This window comes from Chroicocephalus ridibundus, chromosome 8, assembly GCF_963924245.1.
Source record: "Chroicocephalus ridibundus chromosome 8, bChrRid1.1, whole genome shotgun sequence".
In the NCBI taxonomy this organism is placed as follows: Eukaryota; Metazoa; Chordata; class Aves; order Charadriiformes; family Laridae; genus Chroicocephalus; species Chroicocephalus ridibundus.
In genome coordinates, this window is record NC_086291.1 from 40770970 (window position 1) to 40790276 (window position 19307).

A 19307-nucleotide genomic window follows, 5' to 3' on the forward strand; every position below is an offset into this window, starting at 1 on the left:
AAAGTGAAAACAATTGAGATCAGCTCAATTGATCTCAATCAGATCCATCATCTCAGTGCTCAAAGATCCATGTGTTTGTCAGGATTATTTTGACATCTGAGGTGCCAGGTGGGTGAACAAGCTTGCCTTAGAATCCCAAATCTGGGGTCATTTGATGCACAGCTTCAAGTTCTTCACGTCTGACAGAATCTAGAACTTAGTTTTTCACACACCTAGAGCTCAAACAAGAATTGTTTAAAACTCTAATAATCTCTTTTAAGTTTTTCTGACCAATGGAAACATCCATATTCTGCTTTCATCAGCACATGAACTCCTTAGCAGAAGCGGTGAAGAGGTTCCTTGTGCATCAGAGCTTGGTGCTCTGCTTGGATATGAACCCCCTGCATAGGCTACTCAGTCTAGTTCTTTCTTGCTGCTGTTGAAAAACTGTGCTAATTCTGTTATATATGAAATAGTGTGACATTGAGGAAGGAACACAGGAGAGTATCTACTGAGTTTTGCAGGGTACTAAGTCAGGGTGAGTTTCTCCATCTTGCCAGCAATCGCTTCTGGGAAGGATGAGATGTAGTGGCTCTCGTTGATGGTGTAGCTTGGAAATCCATGAGTGATTTTCATGATAGAGATCAGAGAGCTTCTGATCCCTCATACTTTCAGTTGTGAAGTTGCCTCACTGGACTGACTCCACTGCAGAAGAAATACTGCATGAAAACAGTGTCTACTTAGTGCATTCTGAATGTACTGCCTTTTGGGGTTTAAGTAGTCTCTTCATCCAGTGTAATTTGGTGAGAAGGCAGAATAAGTGGATTGTTCATATTACGGTCTTTCTGCCTTTCCTGTCAGCCTGCTTTCTGCTTTTGAATGTTACAAGTACTTTAGATGTGTGAATCATGTGTAACAGAAATCTAGCTTGAGATTCACTCAAAGGAAGGAGACAATCAGATCACTTGCAGCAGCATTGATCGAGGAGATCAGTTGGGGTTTTTTTACCCCCAGAGATCAGCACCTAAAAATCATTAAGAGAAACGTTTACCAAGTGATTAAAAACTAAAGAATTAGTTAAAAAAAAAAAAAAGATAAAATAACTCCTGATGTTTTGCAAGAGATATTTGCAAGGGATACTTTGCCAAATGGCATAAGTAGGCAATGTTAAAATGAGGTATGTGAAATTTTGGAGGTTTATGCTCTGCTGCTGCACAAGGTACTTAGCAGAGAACAGTAGCTATGAGACTAGCGTTTTGATTTCCGCAAGCATGTGTAATCTCTTAATGTGAAATACGGTAAGGTTCGAGTTTTTTAAAAGTTGAATAGTAAAATGGTTCTCAGTTTTCTAGCTGTGTAGAAACAATTTCTAGTTCAGTTCTGTGAAATATGAAAACTAAACCCTACGCTTGTATGAAGAGCAGGCCTTTCGGATAGGTGTTCCGGCAGCAGCCTTGTCTAACACCCACCTAGCGTGCGGGCTGGCAGTGTGAGTTCCTGCCCCTTGCACCGTCATTGCCTTCTCTGAGAACTCCAAAATACCGTCGGGATTCTTTGAAGATGATTCTGATACTGAGATACCAATGGGCCAAAGTGTGAGCCATATCACGTCATTGCAGCAGGGTCAAACATCAGGCCTAAGGAAAGGTAAGAAATCCCAGGGCAAACAGTACACCTTTCTGCCCAGGGATTATGGATCATATTTCTTTTGCTAGAATTCCATTTACATTCTCATTCGACCTTATCTTGAGCACAGTTGTAGTCCTGAAATCCATGGGAACCTCCATTTTAGGCCACTAGAATCTCTCCGAGAGCCTGGGCTTTTTTAAATATTTGTTGACCTGGAGAGATATATGCCTGTCTCCTACTCAAGCTGTGTTGCGTCTTTGGGAGGACTGATGAGAAACCTGACGTGATCAGAGCCCAGCCTGTCATGCAGGATCTAAGTCCCTTCGGCAGTGCTGCATTCACTTTAAATACCTGTTGGTGGCCGTTTTCTAACAAGAAACAGGTTCGTATGGCGTGTCCTACATCTCAGTTCTTCCTCAACAGCAAGGATTTTTAAACCAACAGCTCCTGTTTCTTAATCTGTAGAGTAGGCTGGAATGAAGCTATCCTGTGTCCCTACGGCTTAAGCTGGGTGATTATGTGGAGAAGAACACAGAGGTATTGAAACTAGAGAATGAGGATGTGTAAGGTAAAACCGGGGGTTGTTGTAGATCAGTGGTTGCCCAACAAGTATTACCTACTCTTCCATATTAAAGAATCATCGCCTCGTGCGTGTGAACAGTCCTAGAAACATTGCTTGCCAGTCCCTTTTTCAAAGAGAGATTTGTCTGCATCGTTAATCATCTTTACTTTCTTCTTCTGTAACCCACCACAATGAAATATTTAAAAATAGTTTTATCCTGGTTGTCTAAGCTAGTAGCTAGAGCACTGTCCTGGCGGGGAGGAACTAGGAGCGCTAATGTTTTCAAGCTGGAGAAATCATAAAAAGCAGATCTCTAATTCCTGTGCTTGGGCTCTAACAAGAGTGTTAGAGAGAGGTTTGCTGCTGCTGCCCCTTAATTTGGGACTAACTGGTGGGAAAATGTGTCAGGCACCAGTAGAAGAGATTCTCTGCTACAAGAAACATAGGCTGTGTTTGAGCTAATTGATCTTAAGATGGAAGGCATCGGATTCCGTTTTCAATTCCTGGAACCCTCAAGTTCACCAAGAACAACTACTCTTTAATATAATAAACACTTTCCTTCAAAAGAGCCAATAATCCTGACTCCCCTTCAAACACTTAAGGGTTTGTGCTACCTGTGACACAGGGAGAGGATAATTCTGATGTTAGATTCTAGCAACGACGTGACAGTGACTGCTTTATGGTGGTGAACAAGACACAGCTGTGACTACTAACTTCCAATCAACATTAATTTGGATGATAATTTCTGCAGACACTGCAAACTGACCTCAGGTTTACATTACAGAATTGTACGTTAATTCAAATAAATCACACATCCAACCAATATCGCTGGTAAGCTTGGTACAATAAAAATGTAATACATGAAGGGAATGCTCAATGAGCTGTTATTGAGTCATTATAATTCATATCTTCCACAACAGCGAATAGGAAAAATGGAGAGGAGTTGTCATTATGGTAAACTTGCATTATATCTAATGATGAATACATTTGATTCACAGGATGAAGTCCATCCTCTGTCATGTTATTTTAGGCGGTAGCAAATTCCTGAGTGTTAGTGCTGACTTGCATGGAAGCATTTTAACTGGAAAATTCTGAGCAGAAAATGTTAGTCTGGGTCTTTTTTTCCCCCCCTTTTTTTTTTCCCTTCTTTTTTACTTAGTTCTGGGGATGATTTAAAGGCCTGTGCTCTTGACTACTCTTATGTTGCTGGTGCCTCACCAATCATTTTGTCTTCTGTCTCTTCACAATCCTCTGGAGCTATGCCCTGTTGTAGACGGTCACATAAATCCTCAGCTGGGTGCTCAGTGCTGTGGTACCTCCGATGTTCTGCTCTCTTGGCTCTGCCCTGTGGTTCCTGGCTGGTTCGGGAGTATTTCTTACATCCTCCTGGGGCTTTTCACTTCAAGCCTCGAGCCAGCTTTATTGACTCTGGATCTTCCTGAATCTGAAAGGAAAACCTTAACCTAGCGTAAACATGATAGAGGTACATGAAGGCTGTATCCCTCTGCTGCTTTAACCAACTGAAAAAGGCATTTATGCTGGTACTTGTCTTGGTGAATCATGACAGCGCGAAGCTCTTCGCTCTCAAAATGGCCCAATTTATGTGAATAATGAGACATCTCTTGTTGGTGGCACAGCAAAGCGTGCTGTAGGAGCAGTGTTGGAAAAGCAGTTCAGCAGAAGCATTTGGTATACATGTCATCCATTTTTTTTATGAAGGCTTCTCCATATTTATGGTGTCTCCTCCCCATTATTGTTGAATGAAGGGAGATAGTTGAGGGAAAAGTTACATCAATCTGAAAAGAAGCGATCCATATTATGCAAAATGCACACGTAGGTGTTGGGGAGAACTGGCTGGCCAGTTCATTACTGGAAGTAATGAAAATAGGGTGGTGTGTGCATGCAAAAAGGCATCCTAATCATCGGAGCTTTAGAATGAGAGGGGAGGGTCATGGAGTAAAGGAAGATTTGAAGCCTCAAGGTCCTCAAAGCCAGAATTGATTCCAGAACTGGAAGAGCTCATAATGAAGGGGAAAAGGTTACTCAGAGCTGGACTGGTATCCTTTTTGGGAGCTTTTGTGTAGCTCATTGATTTGTCAATGAGGAATTTGTCAAATTCCTTGAATTGCCATGCATCCTAAAGTATAGCCCAGATTAATTCTGTTCAAAGCAAGGTCAGCTATGGCATCAGACCACATTGCTCAAGACTTTGTCCAGTCCAGCCTTGAAAATCTCCAAGAACAGGGACTGCACAGCATCTTTGGGGAACCTGTTCACTGTTTGTCGGTTCTAATGGAAAATGTGTAATGTGTAGGCACAGAAAAAGTTGAGTAACCTGTGCAGAAGGCTTTTACGTTGCATCGAAAGTTGCTCAAAAACATGCCACTGGGAGAGTTACTCAATTTAGGAGGATAAGAGGGGTGAGATATAGAGAGAAGCAGACAGTTTACACAAAGCATGAATATGGCACCCTAGTCTATAGAGCTGTGAAGACAGGCGAGAGAGTTGGGGGGGTTCAGCCTGGAGAAGAGAAGGCTCCGGGGAGACCTTGGAGGCCCTTCCAGTCCCTAAAGGGGCTGCAGGAAAGCTGGGGAGGGACTCTGGATCAGGGAGGGGAGCCATGGGACGAGGGGGAATGGTTTTACACTGCAAGAGGGGAGACTGAGATGAGATCTCAGGCAGGAATTTTTTGCTGTGAGGGTGGTGAGCCCCTGGCCCAGGTTGCCCAGAGAAGCTGTGGCTGCCCCATCCCTGGAGGTGTTCAAGGGCAGGTTGGACGGGGCTTGGAGCAACCTGGTGTGGTGGGAGGTGTCCCTGCCCAGGGCAGGGGGTGGCACTGGGTGGTCTTCAAGGTCCCTTCCAATTCAAAACATTCTATGATTCTGTGAAGTCAGGAATCCATTCCGTAGCGCAAGAACAGACAACTAGCACGTTGGAATTTGTCCCCCTGAGCTAATTTGCTCTTTCTGTTTTGTCCCTTCCTTTTTGAGTCCCCAAAGGGAAGTTATTAATGTCTAGCTGAGACCTTCAGGCACCAGGTGCTTGTTCAAGAGGAACAGTAACTGATCTGCCTTAAGTCTCAAGACGCTACCTCTCAACTTCAGGTTATGAAGTGTGCTGTTCACTTCCAACTCCAATTTATCTGTTCTGCGAAAAGTGGTTATTGCAGCATTTGAGCTTGGACGTACCACAGTCAGAACTTGCTAAGTAATTACAGAAGCTTTAGGAAGAAGTGTATGTGAGAAACGTTAAACCAATCTATTTTCAAAGTACTTGCTGTGGATTGTGTTGCATCCTGTTGTTTTAAGTGTGGTTTTTTTATTACAGCTCACTGTCTGGCTTCGTGTAGCTTGAGCTTGGTAGCTTTAAGAGCTGCTACGTTAGAATTAGCATCAGTGCAGGTATCCTAGGCCATAAACTACGTTTTGTTTTTTTTTTTTCCTGTCTCTACCTTCTGCTACTCGCATGAGCCCATGCAAACACTCAGCTGGGCACCCTCTTCCTTGCTTCCCTTCCCACAGATTCCTGATAGCAGTTTACCGTCCTAAAGAATTTTACCCAAAAGAAAGTCATCATAAGAGCCCATGCTACAGTTCTTTTTTACTATCATAGCTTTCATTTAGGATAAGTTTCATTTGCATTAGAAACCATTTTAAGTTTTTTCCTAATTTTCATGATAGCACAAATGATGTTCGGTTAATTAACATGTATTTCCTTGAAAAGATAAACCTTTCAAGATACTTTTGAGGTATTTTTGTGACTGTTGCTGATGAAAGTGCACTTCAGTAGTGATCTAACAGATCTCATTGTTTATTTTGATAAGTGATTCTACCCCTCTACTCTACTATGGTGAGACCACACCTGGGGTACTGATGCAGCTTTGGAGTCTTCAGCACAGGAAGGACACGAAGCTGTTGGAGCGGGGCCAGAGGAGGCCCCGGAGATGCTGGGAGGGCTGGAGCCCCTCTGCTGTGAGGACAGGCTGAGAGAGCTGGGGGGGTTCAGCTTGGAGAAGAGAAGGCTCCGGGGAGACCTTGGAGCCCCTTCCAGTCCCTAAAGGGGCTCCAGGAAAGCTGGGGAGGGACTCTGGATCAGGGAGGGGAGCCATGGGATGCAGGGGAATGGTGTCAAACTGGCAGAGGGGAGATTGAGATTAGGTATTTGGAAGAGATTTTTCATTCTGAGGGTGGTGAGCCCCTGTCCCAGGTTGCCCAGAGAAGCTGTGGCTGCCCCATCCCTGGAGGTGTTCAAGGCCAAGTTGGACGGGGCTTGGAGCAACCTGGTGTTGGTGGGAGGTGTCCCTGCCCATGGCGGGGGGCTGGAACGGGATGATCTTTAAGGTAACTTCCAACTCAAACCATTCTATGATTCTACGTCATCACTGGAGTTGGTGTGTCAGAATTCCTTGGGGAAGGGTACTGTGTCCTGTGGCACCTCTGTACTGTGAACTGGCCAACATCAATGCTGTGTGGTCTCCTTCTGCTGAGCCGTCTAAGGTGGACTTGGTGTTTCACTTGGGTAAGTGCTGTTCCTGCAGCTTGAATGGCTGATTTTCTTCTGCCCTCTTTACTGAAGTACTTTTACTGTATCTATTACAGTACTCCTAGTGAACAATTCTTCCACAAGAAGCTGCAAAATGCAGGGTTAGCAGGCTTCAACACAGGAAAAAAATAACCTAGAAAGGCCAAGTCATGTTGTAAAGTAGCATAAGATTTGCTATTTTTCAGAAGAATTTGATTCTTTTGAAGATAGGTATATCAATGACAGGTAATGGCTAGCTGGGACAGAAGAAGAGTTTCAAGATTAAAAAAACTTCTTCTGAAGAAGGGCGATGAAACAAATAAATAATTTAAAATAATGACAGTACAGCAGAAATGAATCCCCATCCCCTTCCACTGACACTGGTGGTGCCGGTGTTACAGTAACAGTTGGTGAATTTCTGGTGAGTATCAGTTAAGTGTATAAAACACTCTCAAGTATGCTTTCTATGTGTTTCAGTAGAAATGATTACTGTAAAATGACTATTAATGATGAGAGGCAGTGACTGTTTCAGCACATGAAAGCGAGGGAGAGGATGGGAATAATGAGAATAAGGAGGAGACAGATGGTCTTATAATAGGGGCTGATGATTTTCAATTCATTCAATGTGTGCTCATCCACTGGAAGGATGACCTCTAAAAAAGTTCAAATGGCTAGTGCTGATGGCTTTCAGATGCTCCTCAGGCCAAAACAGTAAAGATGTATAAATGTCTGTAAAAGCTAAATATTTGTTAGTATGAACCTTGATACAGCATCCAGGGACTCTGCTAAAACAAGGTCACATTTTCTTTTCTGGTGCAGAGCTCTGTATTTGGAACAGTGGCTCATTTGAGACCATGTTCTCCAAAGCACTGTGCTTGATTTAATATCGGGGGGTGGGAGGGATTGCTCCTGTATTCATCAGAAAGCTCTACCACAGTGGTAGCACTTCTTAATTACTGAGGTAGCATCATCAGTCAAAGAAGAACCTCTAGATGCAAAATCTCTCTCTGTGCCAGAAGGCCAGGGCCCAGCTTTATTGCTGGCTCTAAGCAGCTGTATGCCAGCTTCCCTGTCATTCTGCATTATTTACCGAGTGCAACATCGTGTGCTATGGAAAGGAATTTTTTAATTTTCAGTTTTGATAATTTTTGTAGGAAAATGAAAGCCCCGGTCAAATGACTATAGACAAGAGATGGGAAACCAAAGGACGCTTCTGGTAATACTGCCAGCTGCGGCTTTTGGTTTTGTTTTTTTACTGAAGTGAGATGATCTGCTAACGATGAGCTTTTAAAAGTTCAAGGTTAAAATGAATATTAGTTTATGCAGCATGATCTGTGTTGTTTTATAGGTCAGCAGTTTGTCCTCTGATCCTTAACCATAGACCCTCAAAGGGCTCATCACCCATCAGAAGGCAATGTTCGGCGCACTCAGGCTGCTCCTTTGCAGAGGGAACAAACCCTCCTCCTCGCCTCCCAGCCTGTCCTTTCCAGAGTGCCTATCTCCATCTAGCGCAACCTTCCAAACGTGGAAACTGTCTCACCGTGTTTCTGTAATCCTGATGGGATCAAAGCTATGCACCTTCTAATTCTTTCTATTTTATTGCCGATGATGTATGTGCTTGTGTTCAGGCACTTGAGATGGGATCCCGCTTGTGCTGCCTTCACAAGGAGCGTACCAGAGCCTTCCCTTCACTCTTCACAGTGCCCCCGCTTCTCATGGGGCTATCATCATCATTCCCTGACAGACCTAGTGTGAAGCCCTCCTGCCAGGTTAGCAAGCCTGTTGGTAAAGATTCTTCTGCCCCACTTTTTCAGATGGATCTTATCTCTCTCCCGTGCTCTTCATTCCTCAACAGAGTAAAAAGGAGCATTACAGTCACTCTTACTCAAGCATAACTATAACCGTGTTCCATTTCAAATTATAAAACTGGACGTGAATTTAAGGTGAGGTATTTAATAGTGGTTCAGCATGATAGGAAGCATTGTTTTCTATTCTTAAAGAATGACGCCGGGTAGGTTGGCACCCTGTGCTATCGTGAACTTTAGCTGAGCAACCTCAGTGTTGTGTTCGCTTACCTTTCTGTACCTAGCAGGCTTCCTCTTATTAAGAGTACTGTCACATTCCCTGTTCAGGCACCGCACAATTTCTCCTCGTCCTTATATCTCACCCTTGCTGAATGACTGGCAACACTCTATTATGAAAAACAAATGCCTCTGTGTGCGTGTAGCAAGAGCTAATCTCAGCTGCTTTGTTCTATAACAAAGCAAGAAACAGCTGCTGAGATTATTAGGCAAGGTGAAGATGAGGCGGCTCAATCCAACATCAAATTGGTTCACTTTAAGTGTACTACAGAGCAGTAGGATTACTGCTATTCTCTAGCAAATAATGAAAAAAAAAAAAAAAAAAAAACCACACAGGAGGAAACATTATTTTCTTTATTAAGATGAAAAGGTTGTATGGAGAGAGAGATGTCTAGGGAGGTTTCTGGGATGGGGAGGGTGTTTGAGAGCAGAAGAAATAGCCTAGGCAAAAACGGAAATGTTTGCATCCGAACAACAACAAAAAAAAGCCAGTCCAGTGAGCTCCAGTTATTGTCCTGTTGTTACTTCATACTTGTCCCCTTCCTATTTTCCCCGTTTCTTTTCCTTTTCTTTCTACTTAGTGGTAACCATGTTATCTGCCAGATGGCTCCAGGGCACGAATTCTTTGTATTCAAAACCTAGCTAGGTTTGAACCCCCAACAAAACTTGGAGGTTAACTTTAAAAAATATTAAAAAAAAAAGATATTTTACATGATGAAATGCTGCATCGCTTTTGTTCTTTCTGGTTTTGAGCCTTTTTAGACTTGCTTTGCAATCTGCAGGGGCAGAGTTGTCTTCAATCTCATGATTGCAGCAGCTTGATTTTATTGTTTAAACAAATACTCAGCAGCATTAGGTGTATCATCAAGGACTGGAAGTCAGGAAATCATGTGGCTTATTCAAATCCTGGATGACTTGCCCTAAGTCAAACACTGAGTCGGTGCCAGAGCTAGCTGTCTGGGGCTCTGCTGCTGGAGGATGTTCTCCATCGTGGCAGATTGGCCTTTCCTTTAAAAACAAACAAAACAACCAACCAATTGCCCCCACCCCAGACCCTGCACGTAGTTGCATGCTGTTCAGTAATCCTGCTCTCCGAGAAATTATAAACAATAGTCAATAAAGGAGAAAGCATTTCTCAGGCTCTGGTTTTGGATAGCTTTCTGTAAAAAGCTTTTCGAAGCCGACTCCCATTCACCCTGCTGTAGGAACTCACCGTTGACATTTTACTTGTCTGTAGAGCAATAGAATAGATTATATTAAAACACTCTGCCAAACAGCCACGTGTTGTATTTTATTGCGGTTTTCCGAAGACTTCCATAGTCAGATATGAGATGAAAAGACACTTGCTCTGCCAATTAAAGTAGACTGAGATACAGAATATCTGTATTCTGCTTAATCAAACTCCATTCCACAAAAAATATATATATTTGTCTTCAGTGCATTCAGTGTGCTGTAGAGGATGGGTAACATTCTTGCTAACTTGGGCACAGTTGATTGTAAACATAAGTGAAACTTATTTGTTTAAAAAGCCTTTGTTTGTCCTAGTATGTCAACAAAAGGTTCCTTTATTTCCTGTTGCTGTTGACTGTAGGTAGACCATTTGTTTCTCTGTCACAGGGTAAGGTGCTTGCGATGGAAAGCTGGTGACGTAACTGATGACTAAGGCAAACCGAACCCATAAATACCAAAAGGCACAGACAAATTACCAGCAGTGAAAAATAGTTCTGACTTGATGACATATGGAAACTTTTTCACTGTTTGCATAGCCAGGTATGGGAACAGGTTGTCCAGACAGATTGGTCGGTCTCTCTCCTTGGAGGTTGTTACGATCCAACTAGTTCAGGCCCTGGGCACTGTGGTCTGATCCCGTTGCTGTTCCTGCTTTGAGCAGGAAGTTGCTCTGAGGACTTCCAAAGGTCCCTTGGAGCCGGGGTTGTTCTGTGGGTCTAAGTGTTGGCAACCAAGTCCTGCCTTGCTGGCCATTTCCCTAGGCTGGCTGCTCTGAGTTTGCAAAGTGATTGATTTGGTTACTCGTCAAAGGGTAGATTTACACCTAGGAATGGCTGCTATTTGAGACAGAGGAGGAGAAGTTCCATCTCAGCAGAGATCCGTCTGCCTCTAAAGCAGGATTTTTCAGCCTCAATAATCTCTGGTGTCCTGAAAGGCCTGGGAGCCCACTCTGACGGGGCAGGCTGGCTGTGATTTTGTGTTAATTGGCACTTCAATTGCAATAACTTGACACTGTGGTTCCACAGTGCCACTTAATTTGGGTAAAGTTAGCTTGTGGAGTAAGATACACGCAGTGTTTGCCTGTAGCATTTTGGTCTTGTTTGTTTACTGGAGAGGCTGAACGGGGCGCTTAGATGTTGGCTCCTGCTCGTCCAGCATCCCGAGGCAGCCGGGCTGTTCCCTGCGGATGCTTCGCCAGGTCAGGACCGCGTCTCTTGTTTCATGGAGCTGTCACTCTGCCACTCCGCGCAGAAAACGTGACGGTCGTCCTGTGCAGAGGGTTAGTATTAAAGCCCATTGTACAACGTTATGTGTTGGAAGAGCATCCACAGCATTCTGGTAGTCACGCCTTCAGCTTTTCTCCCTTGTCACATTCCAGAAGCCCTGGGTCACACAGAAGTGGCCAGCCTAAAAATACAGGAAAACATCTCTGGTTAGCATGGGCTTGTTTTCACTGAGCTGATATCAATCACATCCCTTAAGATGATGTGAAGAGTGGGGAGTGGTGTCTGCAGTGAAGGTAGAAGCTGGTCAGGCCGAAAAATGCAGCCTGATAATTGAGTCATGAAAAATAGCAGGGAGAAAGAGAAGCTGAAACTGCCATGGACTCAGCTGTTTAAAAGTTGCCATTGTTTTAAACCAAGGAATCTGTTGTAATTCTTTCACTAATTTAACAGCTCTGAGATTTCTCTGCAGATTCTTTTAAGTGGCTGTGTAACTTCAAAAAATTTCATGATAAAGTTCGTTTACTTTCTAGATATACGATCTGTCATCGCTTCTGCCCCCTCCTTTGAAGATCTTACGTGTTAAGGACTATAAAAAACACTTAACTCGTGCTATCCTGGTTCCAACTGTTTTGAGGCTGCCCTTTGGAAACGGTTTTTGTTGCTGCAGTTTTTGATAAGCTTCTGCTGGGTGCAGTCTGGCAGCACAGCTAAACTGATGGAGTGATGGGCTGCCATTGAAAGGGACGATGTTGTACAGTCTCAGCGTCTCCCTTGGGCTGGCAGCAGCATTTGACCGACCGTGCATTGAGCTATTCAGAAACCTAAACCGGTAGAAAATCAACATTTTTCCTGCCAGTTAAGTCTCTGGGCCGGCTTGGTATGAGGTCAGTTGAACTGCTGGCAGCAGCACAAGTAAGAGGCTGGAGAAAAGGGGGAGACGTGGCTCATCTGTATGGTTAAACCATTTTCTTAGGCATCGTTTCTCTTGTATTTTAAGTCCATAAACCAGCACTGAAGCTGAAACAAACAGTACCCCATCTTCTCATCCCTGCTGTTCTTCCCACAACTGCAACACCCCGTCCTCCCTTGTGCCAGTCACGAATTAGTGTAGCCACATGCTGAACTGCAGTGGAGAATTTGCCTGGCTTCATTTTGTTTTGATGGATTAGTTTTCACCAGGTTTCTTTTGTGTCGCTGCACAACTGCCTGCAGCAGAGCGGGAGGGCGATAAAAGGGAAGGAGCGAGTGGCCCCGGGTGCAGGGGAGGGTGGCTGCTTGTTTGACTGAGTCTAAATTGCCGACTTCGGCTGTCTTAATGTGTGCCTGGAATGATAGTATTAGGCAATGATTATATCTGTACTCATTATTTCACTGGTCTGTGAACATTATAAAAATGTTTTCTGGGTTTATGAATTTGTCCCCACGACCTTTGGGAAATATCCTTGCTTTTTTTCCCTCCCTGTAGCATTTCTTTGCAGTACTGTGTAGGCTGCAACAGCCAGTAGGGGTGAGATTCGGGTGGCTGATTGATCCCTCGCTGACTCCGTTTGTCCCAAAGCCATAGTAATGGGGGGGCTGTATTGTAAATGTTTGCTGGGGCCGGGGGCAAGGCTTGTATAAATCGTATCTAAATCTTATGACTGACTGGGAGAAACCAGATAGGGATGTTGGGAAAGAAGATAGCAACTGTGGCGCTCGGTCAGAAAATGTTGGGACCCACAGAGGGAGGTCTTGGAATGGGCATGTGCTACAGAGACTGAAGGAAACACTGGTAGCCAGAAACCTCGGAAAACTTTGCCTCTTTAAAAAGGCTTTGCTAACGCTGAGGGGGTTGGAAAATGTTAATCATTGCAGTGGTTACCCTTCTCCGTGGGACTGAGCTGTGCAGGTGTGTTGCTGCTGTACGGAGGTCACTTGTGTTGTGGTCAACAGCATGGATCAAGAGGGGGCAGGTAACCTTTACTGGCCCGCTTTCCATAACCGCACCATCCACAGCAACCCCGCGTCTTCCCTTTCCTTTAATCTTCGGTCACGCTCTTCTGTCCTCGCTGCCATTTGTTCCCTACAGAAGGAATTAATATAAAGCAGTTTCCTAAATAAGGTATTTAAAAATGTTCTGAATCTACATGAAACAAGTTATAAAAATATGCTTGTGTCTCTTTCCTTCCTTGTTCTTGCAGATGGAATTAGCTTCTCCCTGCAGAATGTATATCTATCATTTCAGAGATTTCAGTAGTTTATATTGTTGCAGGGTGCTGCTGGAGTGTCTCACTCAGTATGATTTTGCATCACGACCTTTCTGCTTTATAGCCCTGGCAGCTGTCGTGCCCGCTTTGGTTTTGCAGCGTTATTTCTACAGTCCCGAGCAATCATCAGCAGTCTTCCTAGCGTCCGTGGTGCCTCTGTTGGTACGTCAGAGTTTATACAGCAGACAATATGTCCAAAGCAGAGTTTTAGATCAGAATTTATTCCCTCGGTGGCCTTGAGAGAGGCACTGGGATGGGTTTCTCATCAGGTACAGGTGACTTACATCACTTCCCCTTACCACCTGTAAGCATCTTCTCAGCCAGCTTTTCCCGCGTGAATTTCAACTCCCAAGCCATAGGTGTTTATTCCAAGATGCAATGCATCGTACCAGCCGGTCCCCAGGCCTCTCTTTGCAGGGTCTTCCTTGTGTGTTGGGTGGGATTTGGTGTTTTGCTGCTGCTTGGAGCTTGGTGGGAGGAGATTTTTGTTTCTCAGCTAACGCTCCATTGCTGTACGTATGGATATGCATTTCCACCTGAACGTGTAAAAAGGTTGCCCACTGTTCACACCATTTCCAGATGCTCTTCTTACTTTCTTCCCTCTGTCCCATGGAGGGAGCCATACCCATGTTTCCTTTCCATGAACACACTGCACGTTTTACCACATCAAAGCGACTGGTGTTTTTAACTATAAGCATATTTTGCATAGAAGAATCAAACACTCAGAAAAATCTTAGTTCAGTCCACAGTCAGTTAGCTTTCCCATCTACTTGTCTTGCTTGACTGGAATTGAAGGGACTAAAATTAGGAAAATTTGTGGCTAAATCCTTCCACCAGTTGTTTGCTACCTGTTTAGTATTGTAGGTTCTGTTTGAATCCAATCGTATGCATTCTTCTCTTACCTACTCCATCATGTTTAGTTTGATATTCACCATTAACATTACCCAACTTTAAACAAGATGTCATTGAAAATATATTTTTCTGTCTGGTGCTGCTATTGGAATAGTGAACCCTAGCTCCTAAATTCAGCCTCTTGGTATCTGTGCTAGATTTTAGTCCTAAGTGGATGGAGAGCTTCATGAACTCAGCAAAACACCTGCTACAATTCATAGAATCATAGAATTGTTAGGGTTGGAAGGGACCTTAAAGATCATCTAGTTCCAACGCCCCTGCCATGGGCAGGGACATCTCCCATTAGATCAGGTTGCTCAGAGCCCCGTCCAGCCTAACCTTAAAGACTTCCAGGGATGGGGCTTCCACCACCTCTCTGGGCAACCTGTTCCGGTGTCTCACCACCCTCATGGTGAAGAACTTCTTCCTAACGTCCAGTCTGAACCAGCCCATCTCTAGTTTTAATCCATTCCCTCTAGTCCTACCATTACCCGACATCCTAAAAAGTCCCTCCCCAGCTTTCTTGTAGGCCTCCTTAAGATACTGGTAGGCCACTATAAGGTCTCCTCGGAGCCTTCTTTTCTCCAGACTGAACAGCCCCAACTCTCTCGGTCTGTCCCCATAGGAGAGGTGCTCCAGCCCTCTGATCATCCTTGTGGCCCTTCTCTGGACACGTTCCAGCATGTCCATATCTCTCTTGTAGTAGGGGCTCCAGAATTGGATGCAGTACTCCAGGTGGGGTCTCACGAGAGTGGAGTAGAGGGGGAGAATCACCTCCCTCGACCTGCTGGCCACGCTCCTCCTGATGCAGCCCAGGATACGATTGGCTTTCTGGGCTGCTGTTCACCCATTAAATAGTCCCTTTAGTCTACCAGCTCTGTGACGCTCTGCAAGTGCGTGCGTCCTAGAAAATTAAAATTGCTCTCATCAGTTCCTGCCTACAGAGCCAGCCATGTTTTCTTACTGCTCCATTCTGCTGGAATGAAAACGTCTGTCTGAACTGCCACTGCCCTGTCACCACCAGCCTGCGCCTTCCTTTCCAGGCTGTCACATTTCTTACTCAGTTGACTGTGCTAGACTTGGGTTTTCTAAGTCCTTGTGGGCCTTTTGGGAACATTTTCTATTATCACTGGCCTTCACTTGAAGACTTGTTGAGACTTGTGATTTGGTTCTTTTCCTCAGCACAGCAACCACTGTTCTACCTACCTTCTTCCGTTTGCTCTGAACTGCATTTATCATAGCTTTATCATACCATCATTACAATAGTGCTTCTCAGCATATTTTTACCTAACAACCTGCTATATTCAAAAATAGAAAATCAACAAGAAGGCCAATGGCATCCTGGGGGGCATCAAGAAGAGTGTGGCCAGCAGGTGGAGGGAGGTCATCCTCCTGCTCTGCTCTGCCCTGGGGAAGCCGCATCTGGAGTGCTGGGTCCAGTTCTGGGCTCCCCAGTTCAAGAAGGACAGGGAACTGCTGGAGAGGGGACAGCAAAGGGCTACCAAGATGCTGAGGGGACTGGAACACCTCTCTAATGAAGAAAGGCTGAGGGATTTGGGTCTCTTCAGTCTGGAAATAAGACGGCTGAGGGGGGATCTTATCAACACTTATAAATACTGAAAGGGTGGGTGTCAGGAGAATGGGGCCAGGCTCTTTTCAGTGGTGCCCGGGGACAGGACAAGGGGCAACGGGCACAAACTTGAGCATAGGAAGTTCCACCTAAACATGAGGAGGAACTTCTTTGCTGTGAGGGTGGCAGAGCCCTGGCACAGGCTGCCCAGAGAGGTGGTGGAGTCTCCGTCTCTGGAGACATTCCAAACCCGCCTGGACGCGTTCCTGTGCCACCTGCTCTGGGTGACCCTGCCCTGGCAGGGGAGGCTGGAGGAGATGATCTCCAGAGGTCCCTTCCGACCCTATGGTTCTATGATTCTAACAAACTACCTTGTGTGTCATTCTTTCCTACTGTCATGGTTCTCCTTTGCACCCAAATACTATAGTGTAGTATATGGCTACACTTCTCCAGCTTATTGATAGGGCTTTTTGCTCCTGTTTTGTTTGCAGGCATGGAAATATGTGGATTCATTCTGGTTTGATTTGTGTATTATGAAGCTGTGGTCATTTCACAAATACTTCTGGTGTTTAATGGGGTATTGGTTGAAAACGACTACCAAAGGCTGCTTTCCAAAGAGAGCAACTTCCATTCTGTATCAGCAGCAATTTTCTGTGGGATGAAGACAAGGGGACTCGTTTTCAAATGGGATAAGTGAGGTTTCAGACGGTGGGAAAGTATCATTGATTTTCAGTGCGCTGTTTTACCTGGGTATGTGCTTTATATTCTGACCCTCGTGGGCAATGTAAGAAGGAGCTGACATGTTTCAATTAAGACCTTTTAGTCATAAAATATTTTCCATGCTGAAATTTTCTGATCTCATTCTACCTGTGAGTGCCGTTAACGGTTGTTGTGGGCCCATCCAATTAGCTACTTGACTGGGCAATGTGGCAGCTTGTCTAATTCAGTTGCTTTCACCTCTTGCAGGAAACGGCAAACATGCTACGTCTTATGCAGAGCAGGCTGAAGGAGGAGGAGCAGCACCTGCTTAAGAGTGGAAGTAAGTGGGATTTTTTTCACCGCTTTTGTCAGCAGGGAAATTGTTAAGGACTTGCTGCTTCCTGTGTAAGTATCCACTTACAGGCGTGAAGCGGAGGGGATGTGGGATAGCTGACAGAGTCAACATGCTATATGAGAAAAAGTGGAATGATAATAACTTTGAAAGGACAACAGTGAAATAGGGAACCTAACCTCTGTGAAATGCTCTCCTGCCTTGTCAATTTTACCTGCAGCGCTGAGGGATGAAAACAATCATTCACTAAACACGCTGTGCAATTGCAGTGAGCAGATATTAGCCTTCATGTGACTATTATCAAAGCCTATATGGGTTTGCTGTGGACGCAGCACTTGTCTCAGCACGATGGGTTTGCTGCTGAAAGGTTGGTTTGCGAACAGACTTGGTTAGAGGATTCTACTCAGCAAAATTCTTGCGTCTAGATGAGTAGTCTCGTTGGTTTGTGGGACTGCTTGACTGCCTCGTATTAACACGTGTGCTGGTGTGCCTTGGAAAACAGGAGGGTAATTTCTGTCCTCAGCAGTTAGCCTGCCACGTTGCATGGCATGGAGTTTGGTTACGTGTTCGGACTAGGTCTTTGTGATGTGTCTATCAGATCATAGCTTTCACAGATGAAAAACTCTCAGCTTGAAATCCTCTTTAATATATCACTGATCTTCAAAGTGGGACCCACATTTGCCTGCTTGCATTTGCTTGACTTCAGTGTCCCTGAAAAATGTGAATGCAATTAAAAAATGGGGTTTTTTCTTTTTTTTTTTTCCTAAACTTACTCTTAATTAATTAGAATTCTAGCTGAGGATCAGAAGGGAATAATAACCTCTTGAGGTTTTGTAGAAAGCTAACAAACCAGATTTTGCTCCTTTTGAGCCAAGCGTCAGCAAGAACTTCTTCATTAATTACCCCTTTGAATTTAATATTGCAATATGTGCATTTTTATATGGTAGTGGGCGAAAATAGAAGGGAAGTTAATTCTCAGGATCAGAGGGGAGAGTTCATGAAAGCTGAAATTGAGTAAAGGCATAAAAGTTGCGCTTCACAGTTTGTTTGCTGGCAGAGATCTGCCAAGATCATGAAAGAGGAAAAGTGCAGGGTCCTGCATGTGAGTTGGGGCACCCCCTGGTATCAGCACAGGCTGGGGATAGAGGGATGGAGAGTAGCCCAGCTGAGAAGGAATTTGGGGTGCTATGGGGTGAAAAGCTGGACATGACCTGGCAATGTGCGCTGGCAGCCTAGAAACCCCCCTGCAGCCTGGGGTACATCCCCAGCAGTGTGGGCAGCAGGGCGAGGGGGGGATTCTGCCCCTCTGCTCCGCTCTGTGAGACCCCCCTGCAGTGCTGCCTCCAGCCCTGGGGCACCAACAGCAGAAGGACACGGAGCTGTTGGAGCGGGGCCAGAGGAGGCTCCGGAGATGCTGGGAGGGCTGGAGCCCCTCTGCTGTGAGGACAGGCTGAGAGAGCTGGTGGGGTTCAGCCTGGAGAAGAGAAGGCTCCGGGGAGACCTTGGAGCCCCTTCCAGTCCCTAAAGGGGCTCCAGGAAAGCTGGGGAGGGACTCTGGATCAGGGAGGGGAGCCATGGGACGAGGGGGAATGGCTTTAAACTGCAAGAGGGGAGATCTTAGGACGAAATTGTTGGCTGTGAGGGTGCCGAGCCCCTGTCCCAGGTTGCCCAGAGAAGCTGTGGCTGCCCCATCCCTGGAGGTGTTCAAGGCGAGGTTGGACGGGGCTTGGAGTCCCTGTTTGTTGCAGGGGGTTGGACTAGATGGCCTTTAAAGGTCCCTTCCAACCCAAACCGTTCTATGATTCTATGAAATTCACTCATTTATGCCCATCTTTGCTCTCATCTTCTTATGTCAAAGCAGTAAAAAGTGAAGGAGTTTTAGCTGAAACATAGGATTTGTAATATAAATTACAAGAACGTGGGATTGTTTAAACGATTTACTTGCGTGAAAAAGCCCAGATCCTGCTATCTGACGGTTTCCAGGGTGAATAAGTTCAAGAGGAGACAAGCATATATTATCAGTAATTAGCAGTGTGAAGTATAACGTGAAAATTTTCTGACCTGCTTTCTCCTTGTCTGTGGATTTTCACTTGGAAAACTATTCTGTCATTTTGCATCTTAGAAATAATATGAACCTTTCCTTTTAGTGAGTGATTTAACTGCCACCTAAGAACACATGATTATGACTTTTACCGACCAAAAAATATTACCGTAATACATCTTTATTCAAGTACTTAATTGTCATAATTAGTATTTATTCTAGTGATAAGAGCACCAGGATCCTGGTTTTCAGTGCTGGCTCATTTATTGCCTGTTCCATC

The 19307-nt window shown here is 44.8% G+C and overlaps 1 protein-coding gene across 3 annotated transcripts in view; it reads left to right on the top strand.

The window, feature by feature from the left end:
• Positions 1-19307, top strand: part of CLUAP1 (clusterin associated protein 1) — a 75395-nt gene that overhangs the window by 31260 nt on the left and 24828 nt on the right. For all 3 annotated transcript variants that reach the window (XM_063343634.1, XM_063343636.1, XM_063343635.1), the window contains exon 9: positions 16902-16974. In XM_063343634.1, the coding sequence (XP_063199704.1) occupies positions 16902-16974 (73 nt within the window). The remainder of the gene's footprint in view (positions 1-16901; positions 16975-19307) is intronic.